The following is a 21,163-nucleotide window of genomic DNA, read 5'->3' as shown; positions in this document are numbered from 1 at the left end:
TACGTGCCGTGTTTGAGTTTTATGCACTCGTGCGCCGATAGCATCGCCTCCGGGCTGATTAGCAGCAGCCACAGCAGCAGGCATGTGAAGGACCCCGTGAAGGGTCTGATGAGCAAATGACCGATTACAGCGCGGCGCAAGGCTTATGTTACTCATAATGGCTGGTGCCGATCTCGGGGCTGGTGACGTGGCCCCAATTCGGCCCGCTATAATTTCGACGCTTGCAATCAGCACGAGTGATTCGATTTGCGTGAGGCCGAAGCCACCGGAACCAAGGCATTGTCACCGGACGAGCTAGGGTCGTCGGCTGCACCAGGGCCGACGACGACGTAATGCATTATGCTGATCGAATAGCGGGGTTGAGTTAAACAAATTCTGACACTAATCACAGGCGCCTGGATCGATCGGAACAGCAATCAGCTTACGTCAATCAGCGTCACCGTTCGTCCGGCATTCGACGGTCCCCGGGGGGAATGAATCACTCAACTCACACAATAATCTTGAGTCGGGCTCGGATTTCGGTTCAGACGGAAGCCTAGTGTTTGGTGCGGATGCGGATCACTTCCAACAGTGACTGTCCATCTTTGAATGAGCTCAAAACTAGATCTCACACCCAGCGAACAGAATATTGATAAATCTGTCCCAACAGCCGCCTGTAATGTCTGGGATCTTAGGGTTAGGCGTCTTACTGACAGCTGTCAAGAAGCTGTCGTATCTTAAGAATCCCCGAGTTTGGCAGATCTCCGACACATCTCTTCGTTGTTTCGGCACCCATTTTTCAGCCCGGCATAACCCAGCATAAATTACCACGACGCTCGGAATCGAAGGGTGCGGTCGCATCACACACTGCGACAGGATCTGTGGACAGGACAACACTTTCACTCTTTCTGTGGCCTTTCGCGATTGGAAGATGGACACGAATTTAATTTCATTACCGTCCGCAACCCAGGCAAAGTTCAATCGCAAGACATCTATCGCTGACAACGCGATAGTGGACACGATTGTTGGCTCATGTTGCCAATGTTAGGTTAGGTTAAGGCCCTATCGTGTTGTTGGTCGCGAACTGTAAAACTGTCAGTCAAAGCACAGCACTCCGATACTGGATGCAGCTGAAGACTACCAAATTGAGTGTTGCTCGCGTCACTCTGCTCTATCGTTCAGTGTTTCAACGGTTGCTAGGTTACGCCTGTCGAACGGCAAACTACTGCCACGAGTTACACAGATCCTGAGATTTCACTTCGCCTTCACCAGAATCCTCCACTTCATGATTGCGTTGAACAAACCACAGCCTCTCCCTGAGTTTGTGGTTCACCTTTCACTGCGTCACACTAGAAAGTTACGGCACACCAACCAGGACACTGTGAGGCCTTCGCACGCTGGTGCCAGCCTGCCTTGAACTTGCACGCCCGCCCAGCGCCCAGCGCTTTGGATGGGAAAATGATGGGCAAAATGTCGAGTCTCTCAGGCCATAGCCGTGACCTAGACTATGACCTCCCCGCCGACAGACGCTGGCGCTCTCGATGGCCGGGGCAGCACCGGGATCGCGGACCTCGCACAACCTGCCTAGTGGCTCCAGTGGTAAGTGACGCGTGGCTCAGGCCCAGGGCCCAGGATACCCGCGTTACGAGTCGTCCCATCCGTTTGCAGAGGCACGATGACGTGGATTGCAGCGTTTTTGGCACGTCACCGATTTGACAGTGGGGTGCGTCTACACACAGTCTCTCTTTCTCTCTCCCTCTCCCTCTCTCTCTCTCACCAACACATGGCCCTCAAACGAGGGGACCTAAAAATCGCACATGACACACACGCGCGCACACATGAAAGCTCCAGCAGAGAAAAGGGATGAAAAAGTGGATTCGCTGTCCTGGGACTCGTCGTGGCACTCGCTACGTGGCGCGTTGTTGGGGACGGCGAAAAAAGCGGATTTTCTTTTTCCCTTATCGACAACATGGAGTCCACGTCAAGGGGGGGCAAAACCTGGCGAACCGTTGAAACAGCCTGGCGCGTAACGCAAATACACGAGGGTGGCCACTGAAGTCATGACTCCTGAGCCGACCACTGAAGGCTCCCCGCACCAGTCTTCCCAACCCAACTTGCACCTTACAGACCTCCTCAGCGAAACCCGGGTTCCGGTGGCGCTTTGATGGCCGTTTCGGGGAGTCAGGAGTCACACCACACATCCTTTTCGTCACTCACCGCACTCTCTCTCTCTTTCGCACTCTCACGAACACAGGCACATTGTGGGGCTGCTGTTGCTGCGGCCGACGCTGATGAAGTGCTGTTTGGGTCCTGCCGCAAGGACCCCGTTCCGCAACTGTCGCCCCCACCAATCTCCCCGTTGTCTCTTACCGAGCGGATTCTGCCTTCAGTCGGCCGTGGTTGCTTGCCTCTCGCTGCCTCGGCCTGCCTCGGACTGGCCTCTGGTTCACCGCCGTCGGCGCCCTGGTCGAAACTGCAGAGCCTCCAGAGCGGGTCTTTACGGTTGGTGGGCCAACGAAACCTACGTAGAGCGCCACCCGCGCTGCCGCCGCCGCCGTTCGCCTTCGCTCCGCGGAAAAGTCAGGGCGTTTTCCAGCGTCCCGGGTGCGCGGACTCCAACGCAACGGGTGACGGGCGGTGGGCCTGGGCTGGGTGGCACGGCACGGCCCCGAGAAGAGGTGTGGCCCGGTGGCCCGGTGGAGCTCGCCTGCCCGATCCGTTCCGCGATCCGCGTTCCGCCGCGTTCCGTGCCAGAAACTACCGTCCTTACACCGCCTTACTGGCCGTCACCGTTCACCGTGTGTGCCGTGCGTGTGCGTGAGCGTGTGTGCGCGCGCGTGTGTGTGTGTGTGTGTGTGGGCGGCAAGGGCTTAACAAAAATTATCTAATATTGACAACAAATCGCAACAATTCGGTAACAAACGGTCTGAGGCGATTTCATCAATCCGCGGGCTCGAAGGCAACTGGAGATGGCCGAGAAAATATCGGTGGCCGCGCAACTGCGCAGGTCTGCCGCGGTTCGACGCGCAGCCATTTCCGTTCGCGAACCCGGTCAGCCCGCCCGTGCGGGCTTCGGGCACCGATCGGGCCCCGGTCGGCCGTGCCCACGAAGCCCGCGGAGCAATCGAAACCCTCTCTCTCTCTCTCTCTGGATCTGTGTATTTTCCAGCTTCCGAGCAGATCACGATGAGCCTCTCTGAGCCTCTCGGAGCAGCGTTCACCAGATCACTCTCGCTCTTTCTCTCACTCATTGGGGAGCCGCGCCGTGTCTCGCTCGCTCCGTCGTCCCATTTTTTGCGCCCTCGGTGTTGACAAAAGGGAGTGCCCCAAAGTGTCAGATGTCGGAGTGGACGCATCCTGCGAAAGTCGCACGGCAAATAGAGCACTACCAGCGCTCCGGTCGAGCAAACGCGGAATGCATCCCGCACTCTTCTCGCTTTCCCTGGCTCTTCCCAACCCGTCCGGATCCGTTTTCGGCAAAGCTTCCTGCCCAGCGCTTGGGTGCCTTGGGTTTTGTTGCTGGTCCACACCCGACGGCGGCTCACGGCGGATGGGTGCTACAAAGCGCTCCGAAGGACGTTACTGTACTCAAACAATTGTTTAAAGCCAATTTACATTACCTTAAACTTTTTTTTTCAAACAAAATGTAGCTTACTAATGACCTTATAACCAGGTCCTGGCTGTTTGAAGTTTTCGATTCGGTTGAAGTGGTTCAAATTTAGCTTGAACATCAACTCCGATTAGCCTGTCCCGGTCCCGATGGTTCCGATAAAGCATTATCCAGTGCAAGGCCAATAATAGACCAGACTAATACCGGGTATTTCGTCCTTTGTCCAAGGTACCAAACATATCATGAATAAATTACAAACCAAAACCGCTACAGTGGCATATGGTAGGTCGATAATTTTACATTGCACAGCATTTATTAGTCCCTTTTTTCTGTCGTATTGAGATAAACCCCAGGACCCGACATCCATTATAGGGAAATCCATAATGCATATTTTAATTATGCATATTTATACTATTGTTTTCATACATCCCGAAACAACATTTCATCATATTCCTTTTCTAATAAATAATGGACGAGAGTGACGAACCCTAAATTCTAAATTCTCACAGATTGAAAATTCGTTTAAAGGCGCAGCTCCTCCTGTCCGTGGTCCGTGGTGGCGTGTTGGCACACATCAGCACCATTTCGCCAAACTCCACACAATCGTGTCAGAAAGAAGAGCAAAACATCGCTCCCGTTTCGCTACAGCTACAGGAGCTAACGTTGGAGACAGAATTCCGATGCCAAGAACGGTGGCGTCCGTTTGTTGTTCGGCGGACCAATATCCAAACGCCACAGCCCTGGACAACGTTGGCTGACACTGGGGCGTCCAAGAAGTAGCGTCTCTCAGGGGAGACCAACTCTCAGCAACCTTTTTCGTCTGGAGTTTGGCCTTTACGAGAGAACAGAAGCAACAACACCCATTTCGCTACCCAGAGCCGCGCCTGACCGACTCGAGGAGTAATCTAGCCGAGCAATCGAGACAGAGAGAGAGAGAGAGAGAGAGAGACACGATGGCCAGAAATGCTGACTTAACGCTTCGCAGCGCGATGAGCGACTCTCAGACTCGCGTGCCGCGGTTTTTGCTGGGCGTGAAGTGACGTTGCCTACGACGCGAGAGAGATTGAGAATTAGAGTCCTTCAGGGATGTGGCTCAAGTTGCTCTCTCGTTGGATGTTGGGCAGCCACGAAGACTCCACAGATGGGCACACATGGGCGATAATATCGTCGCTCGTGCCTGAAATCGTTCACGGAGAGCAGCAGCCGATTGCAGTAATCACGGGGCCCGCTTCGCAGGACCAACGATGATAACGAAGTCAAAAAGGACGAAAGAGAAAAGCGATTGGAACGGGATGGGAAACAAAGCGCTCCGTTCGGCGCTGCTTGATAGTAAAACAAACCTACGAGTGGTCGATCAGTAGATAGGACAGAAAACCCGTCGACAACTTTTGGGTCCACACCTTGCTACCTGGCCGTCGGTGGCGCAATGGAAGTCATTTGCTGGGGGGGAACTTGGGAAAGGCCCTATCATCACCCTTTCCAGCTTTTGGGCCTTTTCTCTCGCTGGTCCAGCCCAGGGATGGTGCTGCAGAAATTTCACGGCCCTCGGCTCCACATCCTCGCGGGGATCTCCGTTCCGGTGGGCCAAACATAAATACCGCTCTCCAACAAAGAGTCACACGGTTTGGTGCTTCCGTGGCGGGTGTACAGAAGAACTTGGGCACCCTTCGCCGCACACACGATGATGATGATGATGATGCTGTTGATGAGGCGACAAAGGCCTAGTAATAGCAGCAGACAACGAGGCAACGATCATGAAGCCGGTTTACCAACGTGAAAAAAACGCGCAAAATACCGACACCGTTCTGCATTGGATTGGATTGCCCGAGTCGAGTTCGGTCGGCGTCGGTAATCTAATCTGTGGGTGTATTGGAGAAAAAAATGGGCCACTGTTGAGAAGCCAAACAGTCGGAAGTGTTCCGGGACGGCAACGAACGACTGGAGCAGGCAAGTTTGGTTTAGCGCACCATTCCCGGGTCGCACCTGTCCAGGGGTTTATTGAGTCAAAGTTGAACTACTGTGACCACCTCTGCAAGGGGTATCCAAATAATTTATCATTAAGCGAGCCACCGGCCGTTCTTTTAGAAACTCTCGGAAACTCTAAGCAGCGCTACGACGGGAAGATGTTTCCGATGACTCTTGGATGGCTGCCACAATGGAGTGCCATAACGGTGATTGAAGTTCTGCAGACGGATAGCAGGAAAAAAATGGAGCCGTTTCCTTTGCTCTATTGGGCCAGCAACAGCAACGGCGCAGAGACTGGCTTCATCGATGAGCACTGCATCCACATGCCATCAGGTTCCATCGAGGTCCAGTCCACAATCCTGTTCGCCCTGTTGAATGTGGCGCCTCGAACAGGCTGCTGGCTGGCTGTGTGTGTGCGTGTGTGGAAAATCGGCCATTTTGGGGGCCATCTTTGGCCATCGATGACAGGAACCATTTGTCAGCCAATAGCGAAACCCGGAGAGTGGTTCCCGGTTCCCCGGTTTTTGTGTGTCCTTCTTCTGTCCAGAGCCATTCGGCTTCGGCTTCGATTAATGCGCATCGAACCCCCGAATTTGATGGAGCTCTTGTTAGGCCGTTATCAAGAAGGTGGTCATTCCATTTGGTCCCTACAATGTGCGTCTCCTGTGGAGCGTGATTTAGGTGTTAAGTAACCAGGGAATAGGGAAATGTTTTGGTACGACAACTTAAGGAGCTAGTTTTGAGCCTCCATGAGCTAACTTAGATGGTACTTGTCAACCTTATCGAGAAACTAGGTGAGAAAATGAAAGTACTACACCCTATTGGTGCTCTGACACATGCAAAGCCATGGCCCTTTGTATCTTTAAAATTAATCGAACATCAACTTGACTCGGTTTCATTTGTTTCGCCAGCGACCGGCCAGCCGTTCTCCCAAGGTCTGTCCATAAATCACTTATCGTGTACACTTCAAGGCGCAAACTTCAACCGTGGATAAAGAAACCGGATACATGCTATGCTGCATCCTTTCTGTTCCGCTCGCCCGCTTAAATTCGCCCGCTCAAGATTAATCTGCCGCACGGCGTATAATATGATATCATAACACGGATCGGATCCAGTGGAAGACTTCCTGTACTCGAGCGCCCATTTCTTGTGTTCACAAGAAACCGTCCGTTCGCTTCGTTAGCTCTCGGTCTTCGGAACCGAGACACAACCCTCGCTCCGCTCCACGGGGGGTCACTCTTATTGCCCATGTCCTTACAATCATTGCCATCGTCATCGGGTGGCCGACGCTGTGTCGTGAGCAAATCAGCACTTTTGTTTATCCACACGAAGCGATAGGAAGCTCGCAATAAATCATACTGTTTGCTAACTAACTTACTTCCGATTTTCCATCCCGCCCAGCCCGGGCGATTGTTGGGAAAGTTTTTCTTGGGAAAGAAGCGATAATAGAATACGGCAACTGGCGTCTTTTCGAAACACTGTAGGGTGACTTTTTCACAAACTCAAATCAAATGCAAGAAGAGTCAAACGCTGCTCCCAAGGTGACAACGCTTGGTTGACGCAACCCGGTTAGCGCCGGTTGTGTGGGATTTTGTGAACCGGATCGTTAAATCGACCGCCACTATAGGTGGGTGTACTTCTCCATCCGTACCCACGACGGCGACCGGGAATCAGATTTAATCGACATCCACTCGTCGATCCTCGAGAGCCCTCGCCGGTCGCCCTTAGCGGACGCTTGCCAACGGAGTACGCCGGATGTGTATTTATTGCTAATTAAAACTCTTCGATCCCTTGATTAGGTTCACATTGTGCTGTGCTGTGGGAGTGTTGTGTTGCCAACCCGACCCATACCGTACCAGGCGGCGATAGAATGTCAAGCGTCAGCACGTTCGGCACGCTGGTCTGCACTAACGTCGTCACCCGGCTGGCACCGGCTCGGGTCGCATTAGGTGGCTGTAATGTTTGGCATTTAAGTGCTCTTTCCCCACGTGCACGCTGAGTGGCGACGACGAGCACCGTGCGCAACTGTGTGTGAAATTATAAAACACAAAATTAGCTTTGTTTGGTTAATCTTTCTGGCTGATTACCCCACGGCTCGGCTTCCGACAAGGGCGGTGGCTTTCACCTGAAACCCGGCACCAGGTGCCTCCATCGGCTTTCTGAAACACACCAGGCGTCTCCATCGTTTCATTTTCAGCAACATTTTGAGCTCAATATGAGATGATTGCTGCGACGCGAACAGGAGGTTGATTGATTTACGCAAAGCGCTCGTGACAAACCGGCTGTCGGGCGGTTTATCTTCGCTAATGAAAGCGTAAAATTGCTCACTGGCTAAGGTTCAGTTTGATGAAATTTATTCATTAGCAGTCACTCCGAGCGGGCCAGACTGTTGCCGATAATCAATCGCTTCCAGTGACGGATGTTGGATTGCCGCAAATTTATATTCGACCCTATGAAAACGGTTCCGAAAGGTTTAATGATCAGTGAATGCAGCAATCGGGCTAGCTAAGAAAATGAAATTCTTTGTACAATAGTAAAAGTAAAGGGAAAAGTCGCGATACGGTCTTGATCATTTTTAATGAAATCTGATTCAAAGGTGACAATTAGCAGTGCTTTGAAAGTTTCTCCACTATCTGGATGCAGTACGGCAAAGAGCGTAAGCAGTAAGTAGTTCTTTCATCTTCGTACTTTTTCGTTTTAGCACTCAATGCAATCGATTGAAATTAGTTCTAACCCATTTTGTGAGCTTGTTTGATCTGTACTCAGTTGGGAGAAGCAAACATAATTTTCTCATGATGTCCACTGTTCGAAATAATTATCGAAGACTTCCTACGCTGTTCTTAATGACAGTAAATTACAACCAGCATAAGCTTACTAATAATAAGCAAATAATTTTAACAATCCCATCATGAGCACTAATGCAACGTTTTATTTGGTTTGGTCGTCCAGAGACTATATCCTGATGATCCGGCAACAGAACATACTCCATTTCAATTTGAGTTGAGTCACCAGAAACCAGGCGGCACAGAATAGCGACAAGTCACACTGACACATGGTGCCAACATTTTTCATCCCCTTCCGACCGATCATCGCCGAGCCTAGGGGACTAGACACCGTCAACTGCCACTGAAAAAAGCGTCGCCACTAAATCTTTGCCCCAGTTCCGAGCCCGCCGATAGCCACGTTCGACGCACCCCTCGATGCGATAAATTATCTTCTTAGCACTAATTTATGGCTAATATTGACTTGCGGGTCGAAAACTTCCATCGTTCCCGAATCAACTCCCGGCGCAGCTGTTGCTAGCGGAAAATCAGGAAGAACCGCAAAAGTGGGCCTACCGGAACCATAGTTAGATAGACAAACGGCATGGCCATAATCGTTTACTACCAACGCGTCGTTACGGTGCTGCGTACACCGGGAACGTGTTTTTCGGGCACGAATTTCTGATGTTTTTCCGGCCACTCACCCACGCTGCGCCAGAGAACAACGGGCAGGCAGGTCGTGTGGTTGAAGCTATCGAAAGGCACTCGTTCCCGATTCGATTTCACACTACAGTGTGTTCGCCGGTGAGGAATTGCAACGGACCAAGGACGGACCATGGACCACGTGCGAGTAATGCTGCTCCAACGCTGTTCACCGAAGCCCAAAATTCATGAAGTGTATCGTGATTTATAGCAGACGTTTGCGAAGATCCTTCCCAACTTCACGCCACCGGCTCGCGACGATGGAACGATTCACGAACAATTATATCCCAACGGTGGGTAGACGCCAATCTCGAGTTCCGAACGGAGGTCAAGCGCTGCAATGACCGGCCGGGGGTGGCTGGTGAGTTCTGCGACCTTCGGAGGGAGTTCCACAACGCTTAATCCATCCTTCGCGTCAGACAGAAGCACCCGTTTATGAATGAGCCCCGAGGGAATTTTTCCTGTAGCCGATGAGTCGGATGAGACGGTGGAGCTTCGAAGATGCTGCCAGTTTGTTTGCGGATCGCTGCAGTTCTCCACAGGAAGACAATGCTACTGCTGCCGCTGCTGCTGCTGCTGTATACATATATTTACGAGCACACCGATGGCCACTTACGACTGCTCTGCAAAGGATGGCTAATGCTTGACGCTACCGCAAGCCGGCTAAATTTCCACTCCATGCAGGTGGAAATGCTGATTTGATAGAGGGATTTTTCCGCTTCTATCTCTCACCTGCCCACCAAGGAGTGCAAGCAATGTCCAATAAATCAAGCGCAAGTAGGAAATTTATGGTTACCGCAGTGTTCCTTGACGCAGCAGAGGCGTTTGATGAAACCATCAACCACACTGGCAGGTGGTTACTGGAGCATAGATCCGCCGGAGGGGAGAGAAAATGATGAAACAAACAAATGTGCGCATCCTGTTTGGTTGAGAAAATTTGGAGCCCACAAACTGAAGCCGTCGATCCTTCGTAATTTCCCTGAAGCATATTTTGAACTTACGGTGAGCAGAGCATCCCACCGCCATCAACTTTACCAAGTTCTCGTTCGTGTGTTAAGCAAGCTACTCCCGTGAGGGACGGTTTGAAAAATGGTTTTTGTTCGAAGATTTCAACACTGAATCCACACCAAAAGCACACATTGCCTACATTTAGGTGCTTCTTGAAAATCATTTCAAACAATCACCACGGAAGATTTCGGTAAAAGTTCAACTCAAAGGACACCCGTCGAAGCGTTCGTGTGCCTCTGCAATTGGTCTGCTTCTGAATGAGCCCAACATCATACATTCAAACAATTCCACAATGCGAATGTTCCGATCGATACCAAAGTTTCAACAGTTGACACAACCAGCCATAAGTTGGCCAACGATTTTCCCTGGAACAGGGACGACTTCGACATAATGTTATTTTTCCATTAACAAATTAGCACAAACTTGCCGATGTGCCTCGTCGCCGGGGTCGTTTCGTTCCCCACCACCGGTTTTCCCACAAAATACAATATCGAAAAAGCTTCCATTCGTTAAAAAGATTTTCGTTCTCTCGTCCCACCAAACCCAAGCCGACGGCCACAATGAAAATCTTCTCGAAAGTCGATCGTCGCGCAATCGTCATTTGGACGTCGTTGACGGTCCAACGGCCCCAACGGCGAGATGCCGTGGACATTTGTTTGGGTGGAGACATTTTCTTTTATATCCCCCCGAGAGAAAGAGAAGGCAAGAGCGAGAATGAGATAGAGAGAGAGAGCGAGAGTGGCCTAGTGGGCGAGCAGAAGGGCAAAGTGAATGGCGATAGAAATGTTAACAAGAGTTTCATAAACTATGTATGGACCCTCATCAAACGGAACGCAATATTTCATCGTAGTTGAATTTTTTATCATAATTGATTCAGCTCCGTCGAAAAAGCTTTCTTCTTCCCCGAATGTCTTTGTACGAGTGGTAGGTGTGAGTGTGCTCGGGACAAAGTTTGACTATTTTATAGAATTCTTTCGCTTTTTTTCCCCCCCGAGGGGTAGTTCCCACACTAGAGGCACCGGCAGTTCCGGTTTGTCCACGTTTCGGTTTCGGTGACACCACCATCCCCGGCTCCACTCGAGGCCTACGCTACGCTTCGTACTGTGAGCGCTGGTCCGGGTCCGGGCCGGGAGTTGGCCAGGCGTAGGGCGCGACATTTCACTGTCGCCATCGCATAATGTATTGCGCTGAGAGTCGAAAATATAGCGAAACCCATTTCCCTGCTGGTTGGCCGCCTGCACCGGGCGGCGTGTGTTATGAAGGGCGAACCGGGCCCGCGGGCACGGGTAGTTTGAGAAATCTAACGCCGTTCTGTGGTAAGTTTTCCATTTTTCCCGATTCAACATGCCCGAGGGGGTTTTCGGGATTTTTCCCATGCGCAGGCAAATGTGCTGGGCCAGGGGGTCCGATCTTTCTTGTTCCTCCTCATTTTAAAAGAACCCATTTTCTATGGGGCCCCCCAGTTCGGGGTGCAAACTATCAAGTACAAAATTTATTGCACCATTCTGGGGCTAAAGAAAGGACGGTCGGTCTGTTGAAATATTACACACGCTCTTTCAACACACCGCAGCCGCCGCTCTGTCAAGCGGCGAAGCGAAGAAAGGCGCAACCTCCGGCAGAATAAAATCGAACAAAACAAATGTGGTCCATCATCGGTAGCCCACAGGATCAGCAACCCTCTGACCGTGCCACATCCGGTGGAAGATGAAGCTTTGCCCACGTTACGCAACACAGCCGTGGCACTTCATTGGCCGGCGTCACAATGGCGGACGTGAGGTGAACCGGTGAGCCCATAAGGCTGGGGTTTTCCCCCCTCACAATGAGCCATCGCTACACTGTCCACGTAGCGTATCCATCAGCAGCTTCCTGGCGGCCAATTTTCTACTCAACTTCCTCGCTGGACGCTGGTGAACCCTTTTCACTGACAGCCGGACCGAACGGGATCCTGGCGCAACCGAAAAAGGCAACAAACGCGTGGCGCCTGTCCAATTGCGAAAAAGTTGTTATAAACGCGTACAGCTGGCTAATAAATTTTGCGAAGCCAGATAAATCGTTCGAAACCTACCTTTCCGCCCCTTCCGATAGGTGGACTTTGAAGTGACGGGTGGTGGCCCCCGCACCTTCGAGGGATTTTCTTTATTTAATTTTTTTTACCCTTAACACCAATCCTTACCGTAAAGGGACACCCACAGGGCAGGGCAGGGCGTGGGCAGGTACCGTCGACTCTGGCGACACTTGAGAAGGCGAACCAGTGGGGGGGGCTTCAGATTGACTGACTGAAACAAAATGGATGACGGTTAGCTGCTCGAGTTTCAAGGCCCATCTCCGTCGTATGCCTGCAGCACCACCCCACCGGTGACACATACACCGCCCGACCGACCGACGCACAACGACGCACGCCAAGTGCTTCCGATGGGTGTAGCAGGTTGGATTGATTGAATGGATTGTAGATAATAACGAGCGTACTGAATCAAAAACGTGCTCGAGGAAGATGAAGTGGCCCGGGTAAGGCCACCCCGCCAGTGGGCGGTGGGCCGCGGTCCAAGTTGAAGCAACAAACCGGTGAATCTGTTAGATAAATCATGCACTCACGGGTTGACAGTGGCGTACCGGATGTGGGCGGCGATGTGGCTCAGGGTGGCAGTCACTTCGTGTTAGGGAGGGAGGGAGTGTTGTTGTTGGAGCTTCTGCTGCTTATGTCAGCAGAACGGGTTAAGTGGCCAACCTGACGATACAGGCCCGGCTCGAAGTCACCAAAGATGTGCCACTTCTTTGCGAATGAAGAAACTTCTATTTTGTTGCAGTTTGAGGATAAGATCCAATCAATCGAGAGCCATCTTTTCAGATCTGCCAGTCTCTTTACCAATAACTACATGCGTTATACTTTCAAATTTTATTGTACAATCTTTCGATAGCGAACCAATGTTTAAAGTTGTAAGACAACCCCTTCAAAAAATTTTAAATCAAATTATGTTACTTGATTAAAAAGTGTCAATGCAAGAAATTTTTCTTTAATTTTAAGCAGGTTATTTCAAGCTTGCTTGAAAATATTTTCAAATTGTCATAAAACATGATCATGATTCACATTTATAAGTTTAAACTTCGTTATTTCATAGGTAATTTGACGATTCAATCGGGATTATGGCGATTGACGATTCGCTGTGGCTTATTAGCGAAAACCTTTTTTCTAGTCATTTTCAGTGCAGTTCAGAGTTTCAGTTTGTACAAAGCTTTTAGCGGAACATTATTTTTGAAGCAATGCTAACGATTAATGAGACGTACCTAACCAAACCCGTACGGTTCCCTGAACTCATTTATTATACAGAGATTAAGAATAATATTTCAGGGAAGGAAAAGAAAGAAACTTTCCATATTCAGCTATGGCAATTACCTGCATCTAGACGCTGATTTGCCACAGTTCAATTTTGGTCTGCCGATTATGGTTTTTACTACAATTATTGAAATCTCTCAATCGCACAGTACACGAGACTAATGTCAACATAAATTATCACTTCATATCGCGTCACTCTTGGAGAAAAACATAAATGAACCCTTAAATGAAATCGAATGCAAGCTTTCACCGCAGCACAATGAATGTGTTTGAGTGCAGGCGAACGTCCATGTGTCAAATACAATGGCCGACGATAAAATCCGGCGGTTATTATTTCTGCATTGTTCGGCCGAACAATGAAAAGAGCAGCACGCCCATCGTTAACGTTTGGCGCGGACCGCGGATGATGTATGTTAGATGGGGGCCAGACGAGCATCAGTGTAATAATATTTATCAATTGCCGTCCGGCGTGACGTGGCCAACGACGCGGAAACTCGCGGAAAACCCCGGAGCTCAGTTCACATCCAGCCGAGCCAGGGTGCGCGTCTGAGGACTGAGTGTCTTACTGTGGCCGATCGCGCGACACCGCCGATCGGGAAAAACATTCTCGCTCCCGTTAACACGGTGAAGCGCTGAATTATTCATTGCCTTTCCGCGTACTGCGCGGGGCCCGCGCGGTAGCCCCGTCCGACGCTAACCATCGGCCGGTGGCAGCGGCTGCACTCGAAATCCAATTAACGGCCCCTTTTTGCGCTGTAAATAATGCCACCCTGACGGAAAACCAATAAACATGGAATGGTTTCGTTTCGCTCGTCGTCGTCGCGGCCCTGGCGGCTGGCCCTGGCGGAGACGCTACCTATCTTCCGCCACGCCACGGTCCGACATCGTTACATTATTCATCGTGACCGGAGGTCCGATTTTTTCGTTTCTTATTTTTATTCCACTCGACCCCTCATGCTCCAGTTCTCGGCATGTCCTTTTTCATTTCGACACCAACGAGAGTCGTCCTGCCATCGTCGACTGTCGTTGCCGGGCGGCTAAACGGGCGGCCACCGGAACGGGACGTGCAATTGATTCCTGTCGATTAATCCGAGCGTTCCGCTTATCCGGTTCCCGTAGGGGAGGAAAATGCCAACTTCCTTCCCCACCAAACGTCGCGGGTCGCGGGTCAATTGGATTTAACCGGCAGATGGGGATGGTCCCGCGGGGAGCTGGCCGCCCGATCGGAGTGGGCTATCGATTTTCATCTCTTCCGAGAAAAATCTCGATCAATCCGGCGACGGAAAGGAATCATTTAATTAGGATACGGCATCGGACGGGCCCGTGCCCGTCGCAGATTGCCATCGCCAGAGAATAGGCTGACCACCGGCGCCCGATTGTCGATTTCCTTCGGTGACAGGATGGCCGCTGTCCTGTTGGGTGTACCTTAGGCACCGAAAGGCGGAGTGAATTATGGAAAAAAGGACGGACTGTCAGAAAGGACGGCGAAGGGATGAGTTTGAGGTGCTGGTGCATAAAATTATCACATCAAAGTGAACGTTTTAAGGAGCGCAATAGAACGGGACGAACCAATTCGTAAGACTCTGCCGTCGCCAAAGACGCCAAACAGTGACTGAGGTAGTGTACTCGGTCCAGATCGGGTTCCGGCGATCCTTTTCGAAACACTCAGCCCAACACCACGAAACCGGCGCACCCGGACCGGGTAGTACGGGTAGTAGAGAGAAGGAACTCTGCCTCCCTCTCGCTATCTTCTTTACGACTCGACCGGCCCCGGGCGAACCCTGCACAAATCTCCGGCTCCTGGGGCCCGCCGACGTCACCCACTTTCCCCCAAAAAACACTGGGCGCGTTCATGAACGTTTTATTGAAATTGTGTTTCACGACAAAATATATTGCGAAACGAACATTAACATTCTCGCACCAACGCCCCGGGGCTCCAAATCTGAAGAGGCGCCGAACCTGCACAACCCAAGGCCACCGGGTCGGGTTGGCCCGGCTGCTGCGGCTGGGGACGGATGGCAGCAGTATATTGCCACCGAACGATCGCGGCCAACAAAAAGACGGGCGCAAGTGGCGCCCGGAGCCCTGGGCCTGTTGTCTGCCGGTTCGGAGGAAATCCGAAACACAGAGCGATTCGAATCGGTTGAATCGGAAGAAATATGGCACGGAGAGCTAATATGTTTGGCCCAGCCCAGGCTCAGCAGCAGCCGCGCGCGCTGGAATCGAATCGGCCCCGGGCATCGGGATCTAATGAGGAAAATAAAATCCCACAATTTGGAACCATCTCGATGGTGGGAGCACCATGTCGTACGAGTGTTTCGTTTGCTTTGGGCCGTTGGTCGAGTTGTTTGAAGACGGAAACATCCTACCACTGTTAGGAACAAGCCACTTTCTCGTTCTACTGGAAGAAGGCAGGCATTTGGCAGCTTCAGATGCTTTACTGATTTGCTTTGTGTTATCAACATTTAGAGCTCTATTAATTGTGCGGTAGTTGTTCCAATAACATCATGTCCATATCCATATCTCAAACATGTGAACATGTCTGAAACGTACTTAATGATCAACTCAATACATGTGCCTATAATATCCTGCACAGTTCCTAATAAAGTTCAATCTTTCCTAAACAAGACCAGTGCTAAATGTGAAGCGTCAATATAAACATGAAATTAGCTCGGAATCAAACAGCTTTCAAATCATAAAACATTCAATTAACAATCTTTCTTTATGCTTAATACTCAGCGTTATTTTATATCTTTGAGGTTTTCCTTACAAGACTTTAATTTTCCCGTTTCTTGAAAACTGTTTAAAGTTAGTTAAACAATATTTTTGTGGTAAAAGATTGTAGTTAAGTTAATTCGAGACAACAGATAGACATGTGCTAGCGAAAAGATCTACCACGGTTAGTAAACAAAAAAAAGATGTTAACAAATAAAATCGAAAGCCATATCCTTGAATACAATTTACTGTAAATTTGGTATTTGCCTGTAAAATGTGAGCAATGTTTGATCGCGTACATAATACAACACTGATGTACTGATGCCTCTGATTCCGACTCGCTAATTCCAGTCAACACAAATAAAGTATCATGTTTTACATACTCTCGATGAGTGGATTAGTGATGCGTTCGAGAACACTGCACCAGACCCCTCGGGTCCCCGAAAAACCCGAATCGAACCCAGAAGCTAGGCGTTCTGCGTCGCCCTCGGTTCTGATGCGATAGACACTCTCCACCAACAAGACGCCGCGTAGGACGCGGCCGACGTATGTGTCGCCAGGGCCACGTTTGCGAGGCTTCTTGGCGCTTGGCGAAGACAGCCGCGGGCAACCCTCACCGAAATAGTGGAACCGCGACCTCGCCACCGTCAACCGAAATTCCAATCCCCTGGCAGCGAGGCGAAGACGAACGGTCGGATCGGCCCGCCGGATGTAGCAAGTGGCCGGAGAGCGACACGGATTTTATGTTGCTATTTCCCATCCCGCCCGTGCTCGCTCTTGCTTATTGCTGTTTGTTATTCCTCGCCGAGTATGCTGTAATACGGTCGGGAATGTTTGCAGTTTAGCGAGCGTGAATGCTCGTGCTCCGGTTCCGGCCCCCATATCAGATCAGTGTTTTTTGCCCACTTTCCTCTGTCCCCCCTCCCTTCTGTCGGCACTTCCACGTGCTTCCGGCCTCTCTATCCGGTTCGATCGGGCCGGCCAGTGGGTAGAACAATTCGGTTTGGCGATGAAAGTGAGGCTCACTTCCGCTCTAACGACGGCGATGAAGAGAATAGCGATCATAGCGCTGATGTTCCTCTACACACGACCAGAGTTATGCGGCCGACCGTCGGATTGCCCGAAAGACCCACAAACCTCCTAAACATACCGTGCTACCCCCGTGTTGTTTACATCGGGCACCACCGGGACCGGCCTTCAAGCCATGATATATGATGGCCACGTTTAATAGATACTTTATGCTTGATTTATGCTCCCATTCCCCATTCGCCGCATGTTTCGGGTCCGGCCACGTGGCCACGTAAGTCCTGGGCTTTCGGCGAGCCACCAACCACTCGGTGGCCAGCTCGGTTAGCGAAAGGATACAACCGGAAGTCGCCGGCCGAGTGCTGAGCAGAAAGAACGCGAAGAATGGACCCTATCAATCATCGCCATCTCGTTGGCCAACGTTCGCGGGCGAGCTTTGGCGGTACCCGTTGGTCCGGCACGACAAAGTTCAATCGGAAGTCGAGTGAGCTTATCTCCTCCGGAACGTTCCTCCACCCAGCCAGCAAGGTACGGGTGTACGTCACGATAAGAACCCGGCGAGACCAAGATTTAGGCCGCCGAGTGATTGGATTGAAACATAAGGAAACTTTTAAGTACCTCTTATCGCAATCACGCCGATGGATCGTTTATAAAGCAGACAGTAACAATCGCAAAAGCCGTAAAATCACAACTCGGTCACCACCGGGTTAACTGGGGAGATTTTGATACTTTAACATCGCGTACTCAATGGGGAGGACAGTCTCTACGAAGCGTTAAATACACCACCAATGCTTAATCTTCTTTCCTTTGTTATGTCTTACAACCAGTTAAATCTGTCTGAGCTAGCAAAACAGGCGTTTAATGTGAATCGGACTGAACTACATAACAAAGTTGAAGTGCCTGTCATTAAAAGTGGACGGTGTGAATGAAACCAAAATTGAATTTCATATTCATAGTTGTTTAAATATTTTCTATTTTGTGAATACTATAATAACATTAAGAAAAACAAAATGAACAGTAAAATTACCGAAAACTATGCGAATGGATCGAATATAATAGAAACCGCTTTCCCCCAACATACCAGCTTTCGGTAATAATTGTTTTCTTCCACTTAATACAGTGTTGTTGTTTTACAATGCTCATAAAATTAAGCATAAAATAAGAAATTAAATAATTAAAACATAAAAAACCATTAACAACAAATTTAAACATCAAAACTGGATCCGTTAGAACACTCAATTCTGATTGATATTGCGATTTACCTTATATTGATGTTACATGTAAATATTTTAAAATAATCGAACTCTGCTGTTTGCCCACAATGTCGACGTTCAAAACGACGTCAGAATCGAGAAAACTTTCTCTCCTCCTAGAAACGGTGCCCGAAATGAAAGCACTCTCTATCGCAGTGCGATGTGATTAGCGTTCAGAAAGAGGGGTTCCCAATTCCGATGCCGCTGTCTCAATTCGACAGCTTTCGTTCTGGAAAGTGTTCTGCTCCAGCGACATCACGCCTCACGACGCGCGCGCTTATGTTTATTTACCCTACCTTACGACCCTCCAAAAACCACGCCTATTGACATGGCGTCGCTAATGTCTAATGTTCGCAGCGTGTTGACATATGTTTATCAGAATTGACGACCCCGTTTTCTTTTTTTTTTCGGAGCGTGCTAAATTGAGAGTAAGTTCTCGATAAGAAAGTGATCGAACGATCGTGGCAGATCGAGAATTTGGGTGCCGAAGCGATGACTCCGGTCTGTTGACACAACTAATTGGCACAAAGCAAGCGGCACTTTATTGCTGCCACTGGTCGATCGTCTTCTCGAGGCGAGTCTCACCAGACGACGGCACCAGTTGCCCAGCGAGACGTCACTCATCGACAGCGTCTTTGGTCGGCTCGTAGTAATTCCGCGATTCCGGAAATGCGACCTTCGGCAGCTGTTCCGTGGCTTGCACTGTTCCTCACGCTGGTGGTCGCCGAGAACGGTGACATCACTTCCGAGCAGCACCGGGAGCGGGTCAAACGATGGCTGAGCTATCCCATCAACGGTGGGCTCGCCAAGATGGTGTTCGGAATCGTAGTCCCAATCCGGTTCCATCATCCGCTGCCGCGTATCATCGTCAACACGTACAACATGCAGGCCGCCTACCGTATCCCGGCCAACATAATCGATCCCAGGCCGGAAACGATCTTCATGAACCGGGCCGCCGAACCGGACGCGAGCCGGGGCCAACTGTTCCGGGTGCTCGAGCGAACCTTCGACCGGGCGGACCGCAACGGGCGGGCCTGTGTGCTGCGGGCCGTCTGCGAGGTGGCCGCCACTCCACTCAAACATAACGGACTGATTGGCGAAATAATCGATGTGATTTTCACGTGAGTAGCAACCACTGGCCCGAGAGACGGGAGCAAAATGGGGCCCGCGGACCCTAATTGGCGCATGATTGACGAAATAAGAAGCCATATTGACGGGGCAGCCAGCTTCCTCTTCGTGTTTCTTTTTTTTTGGTGCAGTTTAAGTGCTTCGTGACGAAATTTGCAATTTGTGAAACCGTTCATCAACAGCGAGCGGAACAGCCTTTTTCGGGTTTCGGGACCCCTTGTGCCATTCGACAAGCCAATTTCGATTTCGATCGGTTTTCGTAAATGTGCGCAAACGAGCCAAAAAGGCACACGACCCTCGGCACGACCGTTTCGTGTCATCACCGATGCCGATTAAACAGATTTCGCTTCCGTTCGTGGTTGTCCGAAGCACCGTAAGTTTGCACAACATTGGTAATATTTTTTCGTCCATTTTAACGTCGTTTAAAAATGACACAATTTGAAACGAAAATACAATCAATGCAATCGCATTTCTCTTTTGGTCACCATTCAAGTTTGATTCCATTAGCCGGGTCCCACCGAAGGCCCGGATTGTGGAAATCAAAAACCAGGAGGACCTGCGTTTACTTCTTCATTTACCGTAGGAACAGTTTTCCCTCAAATCTGCTCGAAAACTGCTCGAATTCGCTGCAGCTTTTTTGTGTTGGAATTAGTTGTGAATTCTACGTATAATAAGCATTTGATATTTTATTCTTTTTAGACCCAATCCATCGGAGTTACTGGACATCGTATACCTCGAAGCCCAAAACTACGGTAGCAGCGGCCGTGACTGTATCCAGCTCTATCCCTCTTGCCCCAGCGGCAAGGGCATATTCGACAGTGTATCGGTTCTGTTACATGACCTATGATCTCACGTTTTTGGGTGCCAACATCACAAAAATGGTGGACTTTACCAAAAGTAGCTGACTCCGAAACGACGATCCGGTAGAGGCCAAAAGCCTTCAGTCAACTTCAGGCACTCTTCAAAGTGTACAGACGAAAGGTGACGGTGCCGATGGCGACTTCCGACCTTTTCGCGAAACCGTTTGCTTCGCGCAGAATGCTGAGCCCGGAACGGGTTTTCTTGGAGTGGCCCACTCCCTGGCACCACTCAGAGAGAGCAAGAGAGCAAGAGAGCGAGAGAGAGATTTTATTAATGAAACTGTGTAATAAATTATGCGAGAATTATAAAAGTCTGCCATGATTTACAACTCGCGCGTTGTGTGTGGCCATACGTTCAGCAAAACATCCGAATCGTGAGCTTCGCCGCCTTTCAGTTGGCCGCCTAGTCCCGATGCGGGTACCTCGGCCTCCTCGGCTGCTGAAAATGCCTAGATTTGTAGAGAAATAAAACAAATACCACCCGTGCCATTGTTCACCCCTCCGGCCATCTTGTGCCGGTGCCATTTTGTATTCCGGTATTCTGGAGTGTGGCCAGTAGTGTCCGGGTGTGTATTTGTGTGTGCCCGACGCAGCGCCCGAAAGAGAAACGCTCGCCGTGTCAGAGGTCCGGACACAATGGTCGTTTACACCCTCCGAAAAGTTGCCAAACAGCGGAGCAGAGCGCCCACCACCCTCACTTCTGCATTATTCTAAGCACCTGCCCACCTTTTCAGCGACAGGGCGAGAGGGAGGGAGGGCATGAGGAAGGGCCAGGCCAGCTGCGTTCCTCTTTGGCCACAGAGATAGCCCCATAAACCCTTTCA

General features: G+C 50.4%; 1 protein-coding gene across 1 annotated transcript; it reads left to right on the top strand.

Moving 5' to 3' along the window:
• The first annotated feature begins 19,020 nt into the window (after window positions 1–19,020).
• On the top strand, window positions 19,021–20,326 carry LOC131207243 (uncharacterized). The gene is made up of 2 exons (XM_058199853.1): window positions 19,021–19,472; window positions 20,179–20,326. Exons 1-2 carry the CDS (start codon window positions 19,021–19,023, stop codon window positions 20,324–20,326), a joined length of 600 nt encoding a protein of 199 aa, XP_058055836.1.
• Window positions 20,327–21,163: the final 837 nt, after the last annotated feature.

This window comes from Anopheles bellator, chromosome 2, assembly GCF_943735745.2.
Source record: "Anopheles bellator chromosome 2, idAnoBellAS_SP24_06.2, whole genome shotgun sequence".
NCBI classification, from domain to species: domain Eukaryota; kingdom Metazoa; phylum Arthropoda; class Insecta; order Diptera; family Culicidae; genus Anopheles; species Anopheles bellator.
This window is presented reverse-complemented; position numbering and strand designations above follow the sequence as displayed.